The 22,527-nt window shown below is 33.9% G+C and overlaps 4 protein-coding genes and 1 long non-coding RNA gene across 5 annotated transcripts; 1 reads left to right on the top strand and 4 right to left on the bottom strand.

Annotated features, from left to right (window-relative positions):
* Window positions 1-7,964: 7,964 nt before the first annotated feature.
* Window positions 7,965-8,782, bottom strand: LOC148770992 (uncharacterized). The gene is made up of 4 exons (XR_016030773.1): window positions 8,663-8,782; window positions 8,429-8,516; window positions 8,223-8,306; window positions 7,965-8,099 (listed from the first exon to the last, which is right to left on the bottom strand). It is a non-coding gene; the product is annotated as an uncharacterized LOC148770992 (long non-coding RNA).
* Window positions 8,783-8,819: 37 nt separating this feature from the next.
* On the bottom strand, window positions 8,820-11,463 carry LOC105972369 (uncharacterized). The gene is made up of 2 exons (XM_012997320.2): window positions 10,739-11,463; window positions 8,820-10,563 (listed from the first exon to the last, which is right to left on the bottom strand). Exon 2 carries the CDS (start codon window positions 10,169-10,171, stop codon window positions 9,233-9,235), a length of 939 nt encoding a protein of 312 aa, XP_012852774.1. The 5' UTR covers window positions 10,172-10,563; window positions 10,739-11,463; the 3' UTR covers window positions 8,820-9,232.
* Window positions 11,464-13,984: 2,521 nt separating this feature from the next.
* Window positions 13,985-15,588, top strand: LOC148770991 (ABC transporter I family member 17-like). The gene is made up of 4 exons (XM_088816703.1): window positions 13,985-14,099; window positions 14,205-14,531; window positions 14,950-15,137; window positions 15,213-15,588. Exons 1-4 carry the CDS (start codon window positions 14,084-14,086, stop codon window positions 15,465-15,467), a joined length of 786 nt encoding a protein of 261 aa, XP_088672829.1. The 5' UTR covers window positions 13,985-14,083; the 3' UTR covers window positions 15,468-15,588.
* A 3-nt stretch (window positions 15,589-15,591) lies between these two features.
* On the bottom strand, window positions 15,592-16,978 carry LOC148770990 (fasciclin-like arabinogalactan protein 14). The gene has a single exon (XM_088816701.1). The coding sequence runs from the start codon at window positions 16,897-16,899 to the stop codon at window positions 15,964-15,966; it is 936 nt and encodes a 311-aa protein (XP_088672827.1). The 5' UTR covers window positions 16,900-16,978; the 3' UTR covers window positions 15,592-15,963.
* A 159-nt stretch (window positions 16,979-17,137) lies between these two features.
* Window positions 17,138-20,664, bottom strand: LOC105972379 (very-long-chain aldehyde decarbonylase CER3). The gene is made up of 11 exons (XM_012997329.2): window positions 20,427-20,664; window positions 20,083-20,306; window positions 19,755-19,987; window positions 19,434-19,653; window positions 18,962-19,089; window positions 18,626-18,876; window positions 18,374-18,481; window positions 18,068-18,274; window positions 17,847-17,957; window positions 17,588-17,761; window positions 17,138-17,485 (listed from the first exon to the last, which is right to left on the bottom strand). Exons 1-11 carry the CDS (start codon window positions 20,487-20,489, stop codon window positions 17,330-17,332), a joined length of 1,875 nt encoding a protein of 624 aa, XP_012852783.2. The 5' UTR covers window positions 20,490-20,664; the 3' UTR covers window positions 17,138-17,329.
* Between the last annotated feature and the right edge of the window lie 1,863 nt (window positions 20,665-22,527).

Genomic DNA, 22,527 nt, shown 5'->3' with positions numbered 1-22,527 from the left:
TATTATCATTCGTCGGCCCTCCACCAATCGGTACGCCAAGAATTCATTCCGAGACAAGTTTTACTTGTGTCTATCAATATATATCATACACCATAGTAAGTATGATAAATTATTAAAAGCTCTCGTATTATATTATGTTACGCTAAATTTCATTCATTTTACAAAAAGCTTGAATTATACCCTACTTGGAATTAAATCGTAAAATAGAATTCGAGTCGAATGGATTTTCTTTGGATTAAAAATGGATCAATTTCATGTCGATTGGTCATGTCCGGATCAACATCACCACCCTAATTGAAATACATTGATTTAATCATTGTATACTATGAATACACATAAATAAAACATAAAATATGTGTGAAAGCATTTAATTACCAAATTTAGAAAAACCAATATAATGGGACTAGTGGTATGACCTACCAAAGAGTTGGGTTGACCGTTGTTAGTTAAATCGCTAATCGAATCGTAATTTTTATGATTCGCTAAATTAATAAATCGTAGAACGTAACCAATTGTGAATCGTAATTATTTTTATTGAAAATTATTATATATATGTGGGTATCTGAATATTAGTGGTAACGGAATGGTGTTAATATTTCAATTAGATTTTTAAATGATTATGGTATATCTTTGTCTGAGGTATATTAGCATTTTTTAGCTTTTTAATAATTTTTTGAATTTGATTTAAGATCTTAGTCCGTAATTATTATGTTTGGACCTAACTATTAGGCTAAGGGTAATCAGTATTAATTAATTAATTAATTAATTAATTAATTAATTAATTAATTGATATTCAATGTTGTTTTACATAAAGTTGTATGTTAGACTTTAATTCCCCGGACTAAAACATAGGGTAAATTACAACCGCCCATGAAGTATGGTTAAATTATGAAAACCCCCTTATGTTTGGATAATTACAACCACCCTTCAACTATAAATCTTCTTGCACATTCATTATTGCGGTTTCAAATTTAGTGGAATCTTCGAGATTATATGAAATATTATCACTTTTGTACCCGTTTTATCCCTTCGAATTCCACATTTTGAAGCAATATGATCATACTCTTTGTTTTTTTGCTTGTATATATCAGATTGTGGTGCATCAGAAACTGTATTTTTACACAAAATAAGTACAAACTATAGCACTATCTACGAAATCTAAATGACTATGTTGAATTTGAAACCATACAAGTGGAGGTGTAAGAAAAAAATTATAGTTGGTGGAGGACCTAGATGCAATTATGCAAACAAAAGGGGTATTTTCATAAAGGGCAAATGGCAAAAAGGCCCATCACATGGGACTTAAATGCATTTTGGTCCACAAAAAAAATAGTCTCTCAATTAAGCCCATCCCCATGTCTTTAGTCTAAAATACCCTCAATAATATAATCCTTATCAATTTCACCCATTATGATCTAACTTCCTTAATATTACACATTGACCCCGGATTTAAACAAATATATCACATTAACCCCCAAAACTTTTTTTTTTTCAGAAAATAATTTTTTTCTCTGAAATGTCCAGATTCCGGCGTTGACTTTTTTTTTTTTTTTGAAAACTTTTTTTTTCCTGAATTTTTTTCCGGTCGGTCAACCACCGGTCTCCGGCGTTGACTTTTTTTTTTTTTTTTTTGAATTTTTTTTCTTAGAAGAAAAAAACATTTTAATTAATATTACTGTTTTAGCTACTAAATTACTGTCTCAGACAGTAATATTACTGTTTGCGACAGTAATATTATGAATATTATTTTTCCGAACAGTAATATTATTAATATTATTGTCTAAGACAGTTAAATTACTGTTGAAGACAGTAATTTAGCATCTAAGGCAGTACTATTAATAAAAAAAAATTAAGAAAAAAATGAAAAAAAGCCAATTAACAGTTAAATTACTGTCTCCGACAGTTAAATAACTGCTGGAGACAGTAATTTAGCAAACGAATACAGTAATATTAATTAAAAATATTTTTTTAAGAATAAAAAAGTCAATTAACAGTTAAATCACTGTCTCCAACAGTTAAATAACTGTTGGGGACAGTAATTTAGCAACGAATACAGTAATATTAATTAAAATATTTTTGAAGAAAAAAAAAGTCAATTAACAGCTAAATTACTGTCTCCGGCAGTTAAATAACTGCCGGAGACAGTAATTTAGCAGCCAAGACAGTAATATTAATTAAAAAATTAAGAAAAAACAAAATTAAAAAAAAAAAAAAAAAATCAACGCCGGAGACCGGCGGTCAACGGTGGTCGACGCCGGAATCTGGCCGGAAAAAAAAAATTCTTAAAAAAAAATTGGGGGGTTAATGTGATATATTTGTTTAAATCTAGGGTCAATGTGTAATATTAAGGAAGTTAGAGCATAATTGGTGGAATTGATAAGAATTAGGGTTAAAATTGGGGTCAAAATTGAAATTAGGGTTAAAATTGGTTAATTGATGAAATTGGGCTAAATTGGGGTGTAAATCATGAAATTGGAGTTGAATTGGGTTTCAATGAATTGGGGGTAATTTTGGTATATATAAAAGGATTTTCCTTATTTGCAAATAAATTTGAATGGGATGGATTTATTTGAAAGACAAAAAAATTGGATGTCCCTCTTTTAATTAAGTGCCCTTGTCATGGGCCTATTTGACATTACCCCTTTCATAAATTGATCATACCTTAGAGGTGGTTGTAATTTACACTAAAATATATAAAAACAGATAAAAAGAAGTACTAGTACTTTTGTAAGAGGACAAAAATACCCCTGGGGCTTTTTCAACTGTTGTCATGTGATTGGTTGCATAGTCATATACTAGTCCCTTTTCATTGGTTGATTAAAGTCACGTGGTCCAAACATTTGCCGACACTAATCCACCGCCAAAAGAAATTAGAATTTTGAGAGACGAATATTCAAAATTATTACAAATATTCGTTGACCATATACTTTACAATATTACCACGATATTTAATTGCAGACACCATAAATAATTACCTCAATTTAAATTTAGCATTTCAATCATAAAATGACAAATTTGTCATCAGAAGAAAATCATAATGAAATTGTCTGAGAGAACTTGCAGCAACTAGCTTAATGACACGTTTTAATAATTTCTTTATTTCTTTTTATTATTTATCTATTTATTGAGAGGACACGTTTTAATAAATTATAAAGGCCCATTAAAGTCAAATTTCTTTGAAATGAAATCCCAACAAACAAACTCCCAAAGCCATTTATTTTTTGTACGTAAAAATACTCATTATTGTGTTTAAGTAATTGAGTTTTTATAAATTATTTTTATTTATAGCAATTAAGGCTTCAAAGATACACCTAATTTAATTTGGCTTAATTCCATTTTGCACTCTTGAAATAGAGTATTTTGACACTTCGCACTTTTGAAAAACAATAATGACACTTTGCACACTCAAAACACAATAAATCATTCACCATACACATTTAATTGAATAATAAAGGATAATTTATTTTTTTATTGGGTTTTTTTTTCGGGGTGCAAAATAACAAATTAAATTGTTATTTTATTCGACCTCCGACCTAATTTCGAGCGCACAAAGTACGAAAAAATTAATATCACACAGGATAATTGAAAAAAATTATATTTTTCTTACAAAATAAATTTAAATACACTAAATTATTTGATTGATAGATCTTTTATTGTAATTGATGGAAATATTAGTTAGAAATATTTGGAAGAAAATGTGATTTTCAAATATCTTGATAATGAAATAGCTGAAAGATTTTTTTTGCCGTAAAATATTTTTTTTGTGATAAAAAATAATTTGTAAATACTACTTAAAATATTAAATTACCTTTAGTAGCTTTAGAAACTCATGTAGGGTGCATTATGCATGATATATTGTGTTTGAGGGTGCAAAATATTATTAATTTATTTCGAGGGTGTAAAGTGCTAAAATTGTATATCTCAAGGGTGCAAAGTGGGTTTAAGCCAATTTAATTTATTTATTTTTGTAAATTAATTTTGTATTAAGTTGTATAAGTAATTTTAGAAATGAAAAATATGACTACCAAGGTGGCAAGGTCTCTTTCGACCAACAAATCCTTTTTTGGTTTTTAGTCAATATTAAATAAAAAAAACTATTAATTTCAATATTTCAATGAAAAAAAAACTATTTATGTTAACATAGGCGATATAATTTTTTAAATATACAAAAAAGAATAGTCAATAATTATATCAACAATCGATGCAAGTGTAACCGATAAAATGGACTGCCAACTATTATCCGACTCGTAAAAATCAATAATCAGTCGAATAATCAACTGATTTGGCCTACAAACAACCATAGTCAGTACCTACTAGACATTTGAAAGACAAATCATAGTAATTAGTGGGACAAGGTTCAAATATAAATTAAAAGTATTAATTAAACTAGGTCAAATTTTTAGTGTTATGCACGAAAGTGATTAAGAGATGGTTGGGCCAAGCCAAGCCAAACAATTTCCGAAGCCGCCAAAAAAGAAAATTCGAAAATAATCCACGTGTTAAACAAATGTATATTTAATATTAAATAATATAAAGAAATAAAAAAAATAAAAAGAAAAAGGCACCGTATACTGTCACGTGTCGATTTGTTCGATGCTACACCCGGTGAAAAACACCGGGTGGGTCTTCTGCTGCCACGTGTCTCTTTTTTTGTATTTTATAATAGATTCCCCGCTAGGGTTTACCTTTAGGGGTTTTAGAAAAATAAAAAAAGAACACGTGGCAGCAGAAGACCCACCCGGTGTTTTTCACCGGGTGTAGCATCGAAGGAACCGTCACGTGTCGGTGAAACGAGTCCCGCATTAAAATAATTCCCAAGTGGCGTAACGGCTAAAGGTGCCCGCTTTAACTCAAAGCCAAGAAAACCTCTCTCTCTCTCTCTCTCATACTTCTCTCTCTGTCTTCTTAGTCACACAGTGTGTGTGTGTGTTTTATGCATGTAGATATTCGTTTTTGCTTTTTCTGGTTTAGAAAGGGGTGGGAGTGAGAATTTTCGAGAGGGAGATATAGTTCTGGCCGGGTTAAGGGTGTTGAGTCGACTCGGCGGCGGCGGAGGGAACCGGCGGAGGAAGGTGAAGATTAGGGTGATGGAGTGGTGGCGCAAAATCGTATTTCCTGTTAGAAGGGCTTGGTTCGCTGTTTCGGCCCGTGTTAAAGCCCGCAAAAATGGTGCCTTTTTTCTTCTCTCTCTACTCTCTCATTAATCACTTTTTTTTCTGCCAAATTAATCTGGGTCCTGACCCGAAATAGTGTTTTAATTCACTGTGTGCCCCAGTGTGTGTGTGTGTGTGTGTGTGTGTGTGTGTGTTTTCAGAATTTGAGTGCTGCAAATAGTAAATAATATTAAAATTGTTTAATATATATATATATATATATATATATATATATATATATATATATATATATATATATATATATATATATATATATATATATATAATTGAAGTTTTAGTGATTTAATTTTATAATTTTTTGATGGAATTATATCCAAGTTATGGAGAATAAAGCAATTACACCAACTTTATACTTTAGAAACAAAACACTTTATTTTCTTGTGCCCTTCCTTCTTCTTGAAGATTATCTGTATTCGAGCCGAACGCATGGTTGTTCAACTTTTTTGATTCTTTTTATCGAGTTTTCAAAGTTGTGTTTGGTCTAGCAATCGAGTTTGAATCTGAACACATCGAGATCGAGTAGCTTGATTTAGATTGGTAAATATATTATCATTTTTTTTTCAATCGAGCTCGAACCCAACTTCATAGCTTATCAAAAGAAAATATGTGTTCAATGTTACTTCGTTACGTTAAACCGTTTTTTTAACGAACGATCACAAATCGAATATCGAGTAGCTTAGTTTGATTTTCAGCCCGAATCATAATTCAATAGGATTAAACTATTATATATTATTATTTATTATAATTGGAATAATGGGATTTTTTTAAAGGACCGATTCTTGTTTTGCACATAGTCTATGGCATATTATTATCTATTTTTTTCTTAGTCATCCCACTTGTTAATTAGTGCACTAATGACACTTTAGGCGCACTAATGATGGCTTAGTAATTGGGGTTCATTTTCTTATCTACATAATTAATTATATGCTAAATAGTAAATTGTATCTAAAGATTCCACTTATGGATGCTTATATATATCCACTAGGTAAATTCCACTCAAAAGAAATTAAAAGAATGGCATATTCGACAATTAGTATGACACCATCAAAGATGTTAACGGCTTAACCTACTAACTACCAAAATAATTGCCCCTATAATTAACTTTTTTTTATAATTATTTTATCCCTTTTATTCAAATATAGCATGCTTTGTTATATTATAATAGCCCCTACTCTTTTTTTCTTTAAAATAAAATCTATAGTAGTGAAATTATCACTAGTTTGACCGAACTGGCGGGTCGAACCGTTTAAATCGATGGGTAGAACTGCCCAACCAGGCCTCCCACCTAAAAAAATGAAATTTTTCAAAATACATTTTTATATAGGGAAAATTACATTTTTTACCCCTCAAGTTTGTACGTATTTTACATTTGGTCCCACATGTTCATAAAAAATACATTTGGTCCCTCGTCTTTCAAAAATTGAACATTTTTAGTCCTTTCCGTCAATTTTCCGTCATTACTAACGGAATTAAGTGTGTGCTTATCACTGCCTTAACTGACGGACTAACGGTAAATTGATAAAATGATCAAAAGTGTTAAATTTTTTAAACATGAAAGACCGTATGTGTTTTTTATGAACATGGGGGACCAAATGTGAAATGCGTACAAACTTGAGGGATGCAAACTGTAATTTTCCTTTTTCATATATGCATGTATACACATATATACATACATATATTTTAATCCTCAATTGATGGACATTTCATGAAGAATGATATAAAAAAGATCAAATAGTGATTTTTTTTTTAATTTTTTTAATTTTCTTTTTTTATTTTCTTCCTAATTGTGAAATTTTTTCGTTGTATTTCTTAATTCAGGTGGGGGGCTTCTGAAGCTACACGATGACATACAAACTTGCGGGTACGAGGATGTCCAAATTATGTGGGAGATGCTGAGAAGGACGGAAACGGAAGTAGTGCCACATCAGAATAAGAGCAAGCATCGATGGTTCTTCAAGAATCTGACGTGGACCAATTAATCACGGTGGATCGGAGGACCAACTCCATCTTTCTCCAGTACAGTTTAAACTCGGCGAGACGAAGAAAAAGTAAAAAATGACTCCCTTGTCGAAGGTGGTAAAATAAATAATTAATATATGATATAGTTTTACAGATTTAGCTTTCAGCTTTGTAAATATGGTATGATGATCCTGGAATCAGTTTTTACAGTGGGGTGAGCCCATTTAACCTTTAATAAAATAAAATTTAAAAAAAAAAAAAAAAAAAAAAAAAAAAAGAACTTTTCTAACGTATTTTAATCTTCTGTGGATTGTCTTCTGATCTTCATTTCAGTTTTATTATTGGGTAGCCATATCATTAGGCAAATAATTGAGGTTAAATTTAAATTTGTATATTTTTAAATTAGAAAATCAGTCATGTACTTATCTGAGTTAAGTAGGCTTGCCAATCAAGCCGTGTGAGTCGAGATTGGGTTGACTCAAGCTCACATACCGTCGGTCTCATTACTCTAGGCTCAACCTCAGTACATATATTTTTTTCAGGGTTCAATTTTATAACGGGCTTATATCAAACACAAAGCGCAACTGGAACAAAATTTTCGAAAAAAATATCTATTTTTACTAATTTATAGGGGGTTAAGTGCCAAAATCGGAAAAACTCCAAATAAAAATTCGAACAAATTTGAAACAAGTGAACCGGGTTCTTCTACACCCTCAAACAAAAGAGCATGCCATGCCAATAATTTCCTGCTAGACTGGTGTTGAAAAACACCAAATTCAAAGCAGAACAAACAGACACCTCTTCAGCAAATTTAAATCTTGATAAAAAAAATATAATTATAAATATTATAAATTATATTCATATTAATTGTCAAATTTCAAGATGTAGATTTGAGGGAGGAGACATCAACAAATGTATAGTCCAAACTCACATGTTTCCTTTCTTTCTGTTGTAATAACACCATCCCTGCATCACAGATTCATCACCTTCAGAAAAAAGGTTCTGAAACTATTTACACAATTAAAAAAAAAAAAAAATCTTATTGAAATCGATTTCTGAAAAAAAAAAAAAAAAAAAAAAAAATTTTACCCCTTTTGGGACATAAATTTGGCACTGTCATAAGCTTAAACAGGCACTACACAGTATTTCCATTTACGACAGTTCTCGAGTATCCTGAAACGAGAACATAAGACAACGTGGGAAATAGTTCAAGAAAATTCGAATGTAATTAATCGTTTTCGCTCTTTCACTCGAAATCACAGATCTCCTTTGTTATGACTTATGAGATTCATTACTTTCTTTAAAACGAATCGGCCCTTAATATCCACGACTGCATCAAAAACCTTTGGAAAGAGTTGACACGAGAAGAAAACTATTCCACATCTGAAGAATAAATAAGAAACGAGCAACAACAAAACGATATAATATCACAATAAAAAAATCATTTTAAATATATCACACAGATATAAACCGTAACACAACGCTCACAAGGCCTATACAAGAGTTACACGAAACTGAAAACTTTTTACCTCTATCTTTGTAGCCTGAGTAATCCCTCAACGTAGACGACGCAAGGCCGTATAACCTGCAAAATACACAAGACGACACAGAGAAAATCGGGTTTCGAGTACAAGTACTTTATAGTCATTTATGGTGCGACAGAAGCGAACGAGAAACGAAAGCAACTTGTTAAAACGGTGTTGTTAATATTAAGACCCGAAAACCAATCTCGATGGTGAAAGCTTACATACACATGACTATTGCACCATGCAATCCCACCACCTTTTTCTTTTTTTTTTTTTTTTTTTTGCTAAAAGTACCAAACTACACATTATTCCTGCAAAACTGTTCTAAGAATTTCTCGTCGACTGTAAATTACAGGAAAGAAAAAAAAATTAAACGGGGATATGCTAATCATACAACATTGGCAATCGAATTCGGACCTCCTTCTCCTCATCATCCGAACAGTTGCTTAAAACGGCCTCTCCCAATTTACGGAAAAGCCCATCAGCAGAATAGAATAATAAAGATTCCCTGCTTGTGTTTCCTCCGAAACGGAATATAAAAAAAAAACCACGCCTAAATCAATCTCGAATTCCCTATTCTTCGAATGCAAGTGTACATATTTTCTCGAGCAACAAAGGCCAATCTTCGCCGAGTCTTTGCGGCTTCAACTCCATCGCAACTCTAAAGTCCTGCAAAGAAATCGGTTGATATTGCTGACCTGGCTTTACACCGTTAACAAGCTTCCCGTAAATATGGTTCTTTCTCGACCCCACAAGATCAATGCAAGACTTAAGCAGCCCTTTAATGTAGTTATCCAAACCATGGTTAACTACATTGGCTGAATCGAGCGAAACCCCTTCAAGACCATTAGCCAAAGCAATCTGCTCCATACGCTCCCTCAACTTTACACTATCCGACAACACACCACTTTCGAGCGTGCTGTTACATCTACTGCCGCCGCCACCTGGCACAAATCTACGGGCTCCACCGATGCTGACCGGACACAGCGGGACCCCGAGCGGGGCCCGGAGCGGACTCTTTGCACAAGACTCCAAGTGGGGCCCGTTCTCGAGCGAGGCATCGAGATCGCCAGCTGGTGCTAGAGGGGCGAAAGTAGTCTTTTTCACATTAGCCCTTCTGTTGCGAATAACTGTCCTCGCCTTTCGGGGGGAGAGCGGTAGCATATCACCATTACTATTTTCGGCCGACGTAGCTTTATTGCCAACTTGTTGTGGAAGAATATGCTTCGAAGATTCTTCCTTCTGATTGGGTGGTGGTGGTGGTGGTGGTGGGGTTTTTGCGGTGCAAGCATTTCTGAGTATCGAGCGGATGAGCTGATTGTGGAGGGGAATATTCTCCCGCCCGATGATTCTGAGGCAGAGCTTATTGAACTCCACCTTTGTCAGTTTCAGGCTCAAGAAACCACTCAAGTAGTAAAAGTACTGTTTCGACCCCTCGGGCCCGATTTTCTTCACTATCTGAGCTTTCAAATCGGCGAGACTGATCCGCGAATTGTGACGTGGCGGTTGCATCTCTGTATCGACTGTTCAACTTCTTCTACTCCACACTTAAATATCCATACAACACTCTGCCACAACAACTACTGATGTACAGAAGCTTCAACCAATTAGGGTTTTCTTTTTCTTTTTTTTTTTTTTCTTTTTTCTTCTCTTGGCTGTAATTTCAAGAACCCAATTTACAAACAACATCCAATCCCTCTAACAACATCCTTAACAATGTCGAAACCAAATCCCATCTCTCAGAGATCTCAAACTTCCAAAATCAAACCTCACTCTCCCTCCAAAAAAAAATCCCAAATTTCACAAAATTATCAAATTATCCAATGCTAAACTCTTCCAAAATCAATAATTCCGATGCCAAACAAACCCTTAATTCTTCCCTCCCTGCAACTCCACAATTCCACCTGTATATTCAAAATTCAAGAAAAAACCCAAATGCCGCTTCGTCAATGGAAGATTCAAGCTTGAATTCTGAACTTCAAGTTCAGATTTCTATGCTCAAATTAAATCAATAAATAGACGAAGATTTAAACTTGATTAGAAAGAAAAAAATGAGTTCAAATTAACGAATGGGCTGACCTTATTGAAGCTCCCCGAATTTAGATTCAGGACAATAAATATAATCACAAAAAAACAACAGTCTCGCAGCTTTAATTTTTCCCTTCTATCTTTTTCTTTCTAAACTACTTGTCTGAAACCCATGTAGCTTTGTTCCGCCATTGCTGCTTATCCCTTCAAATTTTGCTTCGCATTCTCTGTTTTCTTCCCCCAGAAAAAAAAAATCCTGAATCCGAAAATTGAAGACCCCTTTTTTTTGCTCTCTCTCCGATCGCGCCCTTCTCCGATACTCCCTTTCTCTCTCTTCTTTCTCTCTCTATTTTCTCGTTTTCTGTCGGATTAGATTTTTGTTTCAATTTCGTCCCAAGAGCACAGTCGTTGATGCAGGAGGTACAACGCTTGTGTGTTGTACTTTGTGTTGGTAATGTTGTACGCTGAATCTGGCAGGGGTTAAATAGTTTGGCACTATCAATTTCTGTTTTTAGAAGGTTTGTCTATCCACGCGGATAGTGTGTGTGTGTTTCACTCGCTGTTTAGTTGGCTAATTGGAATTGATGTGTTAGCAACTAATTGCACCGGCGGAGGACTCGCGCGAGGTGCGCGTGTGGAACAATGAGGATTTCCAATTATTTTCAATTGTTTTTGGTTTGTTGGTAAGAAATAAGATTCTTCCAACATTAAAATTGAGAGGGAAGAACAAAATTCATTGTGGTGGTGAGGTTGAATTACATTTGGGTGGATTTTGGTTTTGCTATACCAAATTCTATTTTGATGGAGTTGGTACCAATATAACTAAATACATTAGGAAGTTTTTTTTTTTTCAAATATTTATTTTCTTGGAAAATAATAGGGTTTATCGTTATTCATAACGACGAGCGTTGTTAGAACTGATAAATATTTATGTTATGTCTTATTATGTTCAATGTTCACGTCTAAAGACTTAAAGTTTTTCGATGATTACAATTTCTATATCTATAGTGCATGGGTATGTCTATTGTTATTAATGTTATAACGATTAACAGTAGAATTTTGATCTTATGTTCTTATATTTGTCCTTATATTTGACAGTCCGTTATAGTTGTGAGCTATTTGCAAGTTGCGACTGTAAAAGATAAATATCCAATAATTTTTATTAGTTTTGATGTGTCGGTAAGAAATAAGATTCTCCCACATAAAATTTGGGGGAAAGAACAATATTCATTGTGGTGATGAGTATATAGTACCTTGATAGATTTTAGTTTGCTATAGCAAATTATATCTTTGATAGAGTTGGTTATATAAATTCGCAATAGTAGTACTTCAATGAAGTATTCTTCTCACAAAGAAAAATAAAATCTTGAAAATTGGTAATGTTTATTATCGATGAACCTACAAAATCCTTCAAATTGTATCTGATTAAATCCAGATATTGTAGACATTTCCTCATTTGGATCCCCGAGCATTTTAAATTTCCCATTTATAAAAAAATCTCATTCTCATTATTAAATTAATTTAAATATATTCTTCATCGAATTAGATTGACGATCTAGCACTTAACAGATCAAAATAGAAAGGAATTTCTAAAACAATCCTAGAAACAGAATTCTCATTGATAACGATCAACAGTGATATTCATGTTATGTCTTATTTTGTTCATGTTTGAAGAATTAGTATTTCCGTCGTCTCATTGCAATACAATCTTTTGTTTTTACATCAATAAAGGGATGTCTACCGTTATTGATATTATTTAACGGTAGAACTTCGACTTCTTGTTCTTATATTCGTAACTATCTTTGTCAAATCCGTTAATTTTAATTTTAGATTTTACACTTTTGCAATTATTCTTGCTCTCAAGAAAATCCGTCGCTCTCAACGTCTAATTTTCGAAAGGTATAATTAACATGTGTGAGAAAAGTATCCGTCTTTTAAACTTTGAATGAGATGGTTTGTGCAATTCTACTTTTATTGAAACATTACTTTAATTAGAACACAACATTCACAATTTGATTAAAATAATCAATGCTCTTTGTACTTAATTTTTCGAATGTTTTTTTGTTGCACGAATGGGAGGTATATGCTTAGTGTTTGATTGTTTTGGTATAAAAAGGATTTTGGAAGACGATAAACAAACAAGCCAAAAAAATCACTTATATTTGTGATAAATATAAAATTGATGACTCGATTCGTGATATTATGAATAATTAAAAATGAGCTCTAGCTCGAATTTTTATTATCCAATCTAATTCACATGTCAAAATCAAATAAGATTTAAGCTTAATTCTCCAAACATTATTAATTATCCAAACTAAAGTGGCTATACATACACTCAATAAGCATCTACCGAACACTAGTATTCTAAAATATGTAGAGTTAGGCTCAACTCCAATTAACTTATTTTCAACCAACAAACACACAATATATTATAATTTAGCTTAAAATATTATTTTTCAATACTTTATTTGAAATTCTACCAATTTCATTGCAAATCATCCAATTCGGTAGAAAAGTTATTATTTAACGAAATGAGAAGTGTGTGGCATCTAATTAATTCGAATTTGATTCAATTTATTTTTGTTTTGGTTTGTTTATTGAATTCGATGCAACTTTTCAGTATTTTCAGGATCGTTTTCGTTACACATAACTTGCTAAGTACAGTATACATGTCTCGTATGATTTGCAGACTAGAGTGCATCACACTTGCTCAATTTAAAAATAAATAAAGAGGAATCATAATATATAAGTGGCTCACTTTTGTCAGTACTTGTGTTTGAATTGTGAATTGTGAATTGTGATATATTGTGATATAGGTAGGAACATTTTGAAAATGGTATCTGAGGAAGGTTTTATTCATTTTGTTTTTCTCTCTCCATAATTCTCTATTATATATACAATCCCATTGAGATCATATATATATATATATATATATATATATATATATATATATATATATATATATATATATTAAGCTGCAACATGTCACTATTTGGAGGATCGTGTCCGTTACACATAACTTGCTAAGTACAGTATACATGGCTCGTATGATATGCAGACTATTTTACTCGACAAATTTCAGATAGAGTGCATCACACTTGCTCAATTTAAAAATAAATAAATAAATAAATAAAGAGGAATCATGAATATAAGTGGCTCACTTATGTTAGTAGTACTTGTGATTGAATTGTGAATTGTTATAGGTACATTTTGAAAATGGTATCTGAGGAAGGTTTTATTCATTTTGTTTTTTTCTCTCCATAATTCTCTATTATAAATACAATCCCATTGACATCATATATATATATACACACACACACACACACACACACACACACACACACACACACACACACACACACGCTGCTTCTGTGTGAGTTTTTGGTTCTTGCTGTAATGGAAGCTTTCCAAGGTTAGCCTATTTTCAATTTATTTTTTTATATTTTTTTAAGGAAGAAAAAAAAGGATTATATTATTTTTGGTTTCTTGAAAAATTGTTTGTACGATGTTACTGTAGTTGTGGGAGGAGGAGGAGAAGAGCATTTGCTGGCGGAAAACCGACACTCGCCGGAAATGAAAATCGAGGTGAGGAATCTGACAAAGGTTTCCGACAAGGATGTCCGGATACTGAACAAGATCAACTTGGACGTCGGCAAAGGAGTGATCATGGGGGTGATCGGGCCCAGCGGCGGCGGCAAATCGACCTTTCTCCGGGCTGTTAACCGGCTTTGGGAGCCGCCATCCGGTTCCGTGTTTCTTGATGGCGTCGATATCCGTCGGATCGATGTTGTCACTCTTCGCCGGAAAGTTGGGATGCTTTTTCAGCTTCCTGTTCTCTTTGAAGGTTTATAAAAAAAAAAAAAAGAATTATATGTTTGATTTTCGATGAAAAAATAAATTGCATTAGTACTCGGAAGTTACCTATAGATATTTGTTATTTTTCGAATAGTGCAGTATTGTCGGCTCCCGACGTAAAATTTTAGTGGATACATTTGAGTAAATTTGCAGATTGTTCGATATTGCAAACGACGAGGAGGAATTAGTAGTGATATTCGGTGTTCCGTTTAGATGCTTAACTTCTCAACTACCATGAAATCGAGCCCTTTAGGGAATATTGGCTTTTTTGATTTATTTGCATTTATTTCGGGTAGTCTCGATATATATAGTTATCGGTAACGAAGGTCGATACTTGTTTAATGGTATTTTGAGATGGACTTTCTTGATTTTCCTTTTTTTTTTTTTTGAATTATCTTGGATTACAGGGACTGTTGCTGACAATGTTCGATACGGGCCGAATTTGAAAGGGAAGAAGCTAAGTGATAATGAGGTCTACAAATTATTAGCTCTTGCAGATCTCGATTCGTCTTTCTACAATAAATCCGGTGGAGAGTTATCGGTCGGTCAAGCTCAAAGGGTTGCTCTTGCCCGAACCTTGGCTAATGAACCCGAGGTACCGAAAAAAAAAATTAAAAAAAAAATGTTATTATAGCTCGAAACTGTTTGTCTTAATGTTTATGTTCTGAAGGTTCTATTGTTGGATGAGCCAACGAGTGCATTGGATCCAATATCGACTGAGAACATTGAAGACGTTCTGGTGAAGATGAAGAAAGATCGAGATATGACGATTATTATCGTCTCTCATAGCATCAAACAAATACAAAGGATCGCTGACGTGGCGTGCCTTCTTGTAGACGGGGAAATTGTCGAAATTCTGAAACCCGATCGTCTGTTCGAGGCTAAGCATCCTATGGCACAAAGGTTTCTTCACCTTGGCTCTTGATATGGTTATATTATGTTGTGTATTTAACTTTTTTTTTTTTATTGTTTGCAATTAAAATTAAGGTTTCATGTATGGGATAGATTGATCTAAATGAATAATAATTAGGTAATTACCGAAAGACGAGTTAAAAGAGAAGGAAAGAAAGTTATGATTGTTTGATATAACTGATATGATTATTGTCAATTACACCAAAGAAAGAATGCATACAACTTTCTTGAATGAACAAATCTCAACCACCTAATCAAAACTCTAAGACCGCGTTCGGTTGCTGCGACGGGATCGAACCAAGATAAGATTATTGCGTTCTTATTAGATCCTAATTGCGTCGTTGGATCGGACTGGGATTGGAGTTTCCAACGCACAATTTCGACGAACCAAACTTCAAATGACGCCGAATTATTCAATTAACCACGACTTATCTTGCCAGCCAAACGAGGCTCAAAAATTTCAAAAAAAACAGAATCCCGTCGAACATTTTGATACTAGAGCCGTTGTATCAAACGCTCGATGCAAGGCAAACGGTAGATAACACCAATGTGAAAAATACGCAAACCCCGATCTGGAGGGATGTGCTGCCGGCACTGGGATGATCGCTCGGTGGTACATCTGCGGCCGGTGCTTCGGCGGTGGCGGCGGCTGGAGCATCTGCCGCCGGTGCATCGGCGGCTGGAGCGTCGGCGGCTGTAGGAGCCGAACCAGGGGTGGCTGCGGCAGGAGTTGCAGCCTCTGTCGGGGCTTCCGAAGCTGACGGGACGGGGCTCGAGGTCGGTGGGGCCGCAGACGGAGATTTTGATGGAGACACGGTTGTTGGTGGTGGAGGTGGTGGTGGTGTTTTGGAAGCAGAAGGGGCGGTAGACGGGGCGGTGGACGGAGGTGGGGATGAGGAAGTCGAATTGTTCGATGTGGAATTTGTTGGTTCGGGGGGAACGATAACGTTACTCACCTGCAGCACCGAAATGTTGTAAGGCTGCGAGACGACGGACTTAACGAGGCTGGACACCGTGGTGGCCCCCGCGACCGCGGACTTGAACGAGATACTGTCGGCGGTCGCGTGGGTTATATTCAAGAACCCCTGTTGGCCTCTGGCCAAGCCGGAGGCCTGGAAGAGGGTGGTGACGGTGGTGGACGTGTTCGATAGTTTCTGGATTTTAGGGGCATCGAAGTAATCCAGGACCACGTGGACGCTGAGGATGCTCTTCAACGCGTCGGGGGACAATCCGGAAAGCGGGGACGTGTTGCTATTCTCGACCACTAGAACGGTGATCGTCTGGCGGCTGTTGATATCTCCGGCGAGATTCGCCTGCGTGAGGTAGGTGTTGAAGGAGCTGAAATCTGGATATTGGCCTAGGATTTGTGTTATGTTGAAGGCATTATTGGCATTGATGTTGAATAATAGGAAGAATGAGAGGAAAAGAGAGAGCTTGAGACTCATTTTCAATTTTTTTTTTTTTTGTTATTATTATTTCTAATTTGTTTTTTTGTTTTTTGGTAATTGTTTTCTTGTGTGGTTGTGCAATAAAAGAAGAGGAATAAGTAATGTATATATAGGTAAATTTGTGGATTGTAATTTGTAAGTGTACAAGGTTTGTAGGAAGGATGCTTGTTCTCTCCTTGTTTTGAGGAGTTGTTTGGTTGACAAAAGAAAAGATTGATTCAATTAGTAATGTTAGTTGTTTCTTGAAATAGGAATATATTATTTTAATTTGGAAATTTTTATTACAATTATTATAATGAGTAAATTAAACATAGAATAGTGTTTACCAATGAAATCAAACATATATAGTTGAATATCAATAAAATGTGAAAATCACTATTTTTCTTTCTTTTCTTTCTTTTCTTTTTTTAAATAAAAAAATGAAATTTTATATGGGCTTGAGGCCATGTTTGAGTGCAGCTTTCCACACAACATCAATTTGATCAACATTGATAGCTCCAACTTCATTATGTTTCCAACCTTCTAGAAAATGAATCACTCCCCCTGCATGGCATGCATGAACCACCCCTCTTTCCATTGTATACTGATTTTTACCAAAACAAAAAAATTAAAAAAGAAATCGAGAAATTCGGAAGTTATCGATGTGCAATGTACGTTAATCGGAAAAAAAAAAAATACGACATACCTCACACGATCCAAGTCCCTGAATATCATTAGGGACTTTCATTGCAGCTAATTTACCATAAGTGCAGTCTCTTCTAAATGGTATAATTGGTGGCACTACAAACTGGTGAAAATGCGTCCCTTTCGGTGCCCAATATTGCTCTCTCGGCGTTGTCCACTTTCCGATTATCCAATTCTGATTTTTTTTTTTTTTTAAATTATTTTCCATATATTTTTTTTGATATACGACGACGAAAAAAAAAAACAATTTAATTACTTACCTTACAATGCTGAGCAGCTTGATACTTAGTAACTTGAACTAAATACTTTTGACATTCAATAGGTGCTTCTTTCTGAATCTTGGTGAATCTCTCTGTCGAAAGAGTTAGCATCTGCGTTTGTTTTATTTTCGCACCATATTAATTAATTAACGTCGGAATTAATTAGAGTGTTTATATATATTAGTTCAAATAAATAGCAAATACTACTTGAGTTGACTTACCAAGACTTTGACATTTCGACGAGCGAGGTAGAGAGCAATAGCCCTACCGAGCTTAGAAGTGGCCCCCGTTAAGAAAACCTCGTCTACGTTTTGAGGAATCTCGTGTAAGATGACAGCAGCCGTGAGTGTGTTACCGTGAACGACTCTTACTTTAAGGTTTGGGTGTTTGTTCGTAAAGAGCGTTCCACCTCCGTTTAGACCTTCGTTCTGTAATTGAATTTCATCTCATTAATTCTCGATAAACACGAATGCTAATCTCATGGTTCTATTAATTAATTAATTAGTGTTTTGAAACATAAGAATCACCTTATTTAGTGCAGCAAGGCTTATAACCTTGACTCCAAGTTTGTCTGCTTTGAGGATTGCATCTTCTATTTGTTTGTTTATTCCTTCTTTAGCAAATGGCAAGAAATACTGCCAAAAACAAAAAAACAAATTATACCATGTTAGAAATACATCTCTCTCTCTCTCTCTCTCTCTCTCTCTCTCTCTCTCTCTCTCTCTCTCTCTCTCTCTCTCTCTCTCTCACACACACACAACACACACACACACACATACCTGGAAGCCGAATCTTGGGACAATCCAAGTGTGATGCAATCTCCCTCGGAGATTGTAAGAGCTAAACAGGAAGGTCTTAGACTTAGCCCACATAACAAGCATCACCAAATAAGTAAACGGCCACATCGGAAACAAGAACGCCTTTATGCTGAACGGCATCGAGCTGAACGATCGGAAAACATACGGCGCGTGCATAGCCGACATAACATCCACCACGTGCGCAAGAAACACAAAATCCGGCGCTCTGCTATCTGCCAATTAAAATTCAAGAATTTCGTAACCATTAATCCAACGGTTTAAAGACGCTAAAATTCTTTAATGAAAAAACGGGCTTACGTTTTCTTGAACTAATCTCTCTCTGAAGATCCCAAGAATTGGTGTTTGTTGTCTTCCATAAGTGATCATAGAATGGCATGAACAGGCAAAAATTTGTTCCCATGTTTGTGTGGTGAAGGCTGTGGTATCTGCATCGTAAATCGGGAATATAGTAAGGAATCTTCTAGAAAATTCGACGAAAATTATAAAAATAGAATCTTTTGCGATTTAATCGAAAAAGCAGTGGCGGGGACAGTATTTTGTCATTGTAGGGGACAAGTATGCATTACAATTTATCTACGAGGCCAACAATACTAAATCGGGGGGCCATGGCCCCCCATGGCCATATGCTGACTCTGCCACTGATCCCAAAAGCATGGAAAATGTGATCAACAAAATAAAACAGAATAAGACAAGTGCCTAATGTGTGCAAGAAAAGAGTAACATAATTCTTACCTGTAAATTAAAAAAGAAAAAAAAAGATAAGGCTTACGTGGGAGTTCGGATAAGATACTTGAGCAGAGGAAAAGCATCGAACAATCGAAAAGGGAAAACTTCAATATTGCAGTGGCCCAAACATTGAAGAAAATCGAAAGCCAAGAGATAACTGTAAACCATGCTCATCGATCCGTATCCGATCAAAGTGGACCCCACGATCGGAATTCCTACAACTAAACAAAGTAGTACATGTTCCAAGAACGTCGCGTATTCAGCTGCAGGCACGAATCAAATCACACACACACAAGAAAAAAATTAGATATATTAATTTTTTTTCGTTTGTCGAAACTTAAAAAAGATGTCCGAAATAATTCACCGGTGAAAGGATGAAGAACTTTGGAGGTGTGATGGAGATAATGGTACTTGTGAAACAAGCTCGGCGAATGTAACAATCTATGAATCCAGTAATAAAGCGGCTCCGAGATTCCGATGTGGAGTACGATGCAGATAAAGATTCCGTTTTTATCCCACGTCGGAAAATTATTTAACGAAGGGAAACTCATGTACAGTAATGAAGCAACTGCAGCTTGAAGTATCAGAAAATTATCCCTGTTTCATCAGAATATAAAAAAGAAAATTTAAAAAAAAAAATCAAGAACTCATACCTAACAAAAAATATATTGGAAAATTATGTACATACATACCAATGCCATTCAGCGTCGATTTGATCGAATTCGACGCCGTTTTCGTTGATTTTACGAGCCCGGTTAAGGAAAAGCAAACTAGAGTATGTGCTAAAGAGCTGATGAATAAGGGCTCTAAGTGCAAATAATATGAGAATATGCAGAAAGAACCAACTGTCATTCTTGATTTCTCCTTTGTGGATTGAATATACTACTTTTCCAACTAGTGGACCGTACACCAAATACTGTGTGTTGTTCAAATTAAATATATATCATCATCAGATTCTTGTAATAAAATTTAATTTAAATAAATTAAAAAGTTGGAATAAAAAAAGTAAGACAAGAATTAAAAGGGATTGATGTACCTTGTAGCTGTGCAAATTCTGCCATGGCCAACTGAAAAAAGGAGCTTCATTTTTGTTTGGCATGTTGCAGGTTTTTTTTTTTTTCTCCAACACTGAAATTAAACAATGTAAGAAAGAAGTACAGAAAAATGAAGGCAAATTCAGTTAATGAAACCTGTAGCTGTAGTAGAAGCTCTGAGTTTTTGTTTTTTTTTTTCTTTTTTTTTCTCTCTTTTGTCTATTTGGCAATTGGCACCACTATGATCAGCACTTATTAAGGGCCTTATATATACGTATGGCTAAAAAGGGCACTCCTTTCAAAGGCAATTTATTTATGCTAGAATTTAGCAATATTCTTGATCAATAAATTTTACTTTTTATTGAACTAAATACTTGTCTTCTTTTTTCCCTTTTTGAATTGCTAAAAATTAAATGAATATGTTGTTTTTACGGTAAATTACGGCCGTCCTCCATCGATAAGATCAAATTACAAAAAAATTCATCATGTTGGTAATTTAAATTATCTCTCTCGATTATGAATTTTATTATATGATCATCCTTATTGTGTCAAATTCATCAGAATCTTATAAATTTCGTTGAATGTTTTATATCTTGTACTCATTTTGTGCAAAAATGCAGTTTTTAATGCACCACAATCTGATACTTTTGTATGATCATCTTGTTTCAAAGTATGGATCTCCAATAGGTAGAACGGTTACAAACTGGAAAATATTTCACATGATCTAGAAGATTCCACTAAATTTAACGTCGCGACAGTGAATATGTAAAAAGATTCATAATAAAAGGTGGTTGTAATTACCCAAATATAAGGGGGTTTCATAATATGACATTACCTCAGGGTTGACCGTAATTTACACTTATTTTTATTAACAAAAATCAATATGCACTGTATTTTTTGAAATAAAGCAGATTTTTTATTTTATTATTATTAGTACCTGCTAAAAATTGAATAAACAAAATTAAAAAAAGAATTAGGTTACAGCTATTGGGGTGGTGCCATCCCAAATAAAAGAAATTTAATGAGAGAGAAGAAATATGGTTCATGGTTGGCTGCTTAAAAAATTAAAAAAGAAAAGACTTTTATTTGTATTTTGGTGGTGGATTGTGGATTGCAGTTGAGATGTTGATAGCTTTATCTCCAACTAGGAGCTATTTAATTACATTAATTCATTTCATTAACCACAATTTCATAAATAAATAAATAAATAAATAAATAAAAAGTAGCATTAGTGATTAGTGGTGGACATTGGAACAAATTTTTTTCCGGATTCCATCGGTTCCGATCCAACGATTTTACATTTCGGTTTCAAATTTTTCGGAAAACCTTTTGGATTTTATCGAGCAGAAGTATATATCAATATTATTACGCATTTATCAGATGAATTTAAATGTAATTTATGTAAACATATATACACATTTTTTGTGTGAATGTTATTAAAGTGGTATGATAAATAGGAAAAATTACAATTTTAATATTTGTCATTTTATTAAATAGTGCATATCTATATGTTGTATTTTAAATATAATTCATGTAAATAAATATACATTGTATAAAATCTTTAAAGCGGTATGATATAGATTAAATTTTATATTTTTACAATTATATCGTTGGAATAACATAAACAATTGTATTTGAAAAAATGGAAATTGCAACTTCTTCCCAAAAAAAAAAAAAAAAAACCCGAAAATTTTCGAAAAATATAGAAATTACATAATTTTCAAAAAATATTAAATTGTTCATAGATTTTGTGTGGTGAAACAGCTCATAGACAATTGTCTTAAAACTGATATCCTACCTGACTGTCCCTAAACTTGGGATACTCTTTCTTAATTGTCAACCATTTCCCATTTGGATTTTTCACACCTTCTATTTTTCATTTAGTGTTTCATTTTGTTTAATTAAATATTATATTATTACACGTCATATATAATATATATATATATATATATATATATATATATATATATATATATATATATATATATATATATATATGACATACAATTAATACTATCTATAAGTCTATCCAATTCAAATTAATTGTTGTCTAGATAACCCAACAACAGTGATCGTGTGACATATTGTCCTAGTAGTTTCCTC

The sequence above is a fragment of the Erythranthe guttata genome, chromosome 4, assembly GCF_056151865.1.
Source record: "Erythranthe guttata isolate IM_541 chromosome 4, IM_541, whole genome shotgun sequence".
NCBI classification, from domain to species: domain Eukaryota; kingdom Viridiplantae; phylum Streptophyta; class Magnoliopsida; order Lamiales; family Phrymaceae; genus Erythranthe; species Erythranthe guttata.
This window is presented reverse-complemented; position numbering and strand designations above follow the sequence as displayed.

Bases quoted from the DNA above. Each gene is read 5' to 3' on its own strand.
- LOC105972369 (XM_012997320.2), bottom strand. From the start codon at position 10,171: ATGCAACCGCCACGTCACAATTCGCGGATCAGTCTCGCCGATTTGAAA.
- LOC148770991 (XM_088816703.1), top strand. The intron at 14,532-14,949 runs GTTTATAAAAAA...CTTGGATTACAG, and splicing joins GCTTCCTGTTCTCTTTGAAG to GGACTGTTGCTGACAATGTT. The intron at 15,138-15,212 runs GTACCGAAAAAA...TATGTTCTGAAG, and splicing joins CCTTGGCTAATGAACCCGAG to GTTCTATTGTTGGATGAGCC.
- LOC148770990 (XM_088816701.1), bottom strand. From the start codon at position 16,899: ATGAGTCTCAAGCTCTCTCTTTTCCTCTCATTCTTCCTATTATTCAAC.
- LOC105972379 (XM_012997329.2), bottom strand. From the start codon at position 20,489: ATGCCAAACAAAAATGAAGCTCCTTTTTTCAGTTGGCCATGGCAGAAT. The intron at 20,307-20,426 runs GTACATCAATCC...AACAACACACAG, and splicing joins AGAATTTGCACAGCTACAAG to TATTTGGTGTACGGTCCACT. The intron at 17,762-17,846 runs GTAAGTAATTAA...AAAAAAAATCAG, and splicing joins AAGCTGCTCAGCATTGTAAG to AATTGGATAATCGGAAAGTG.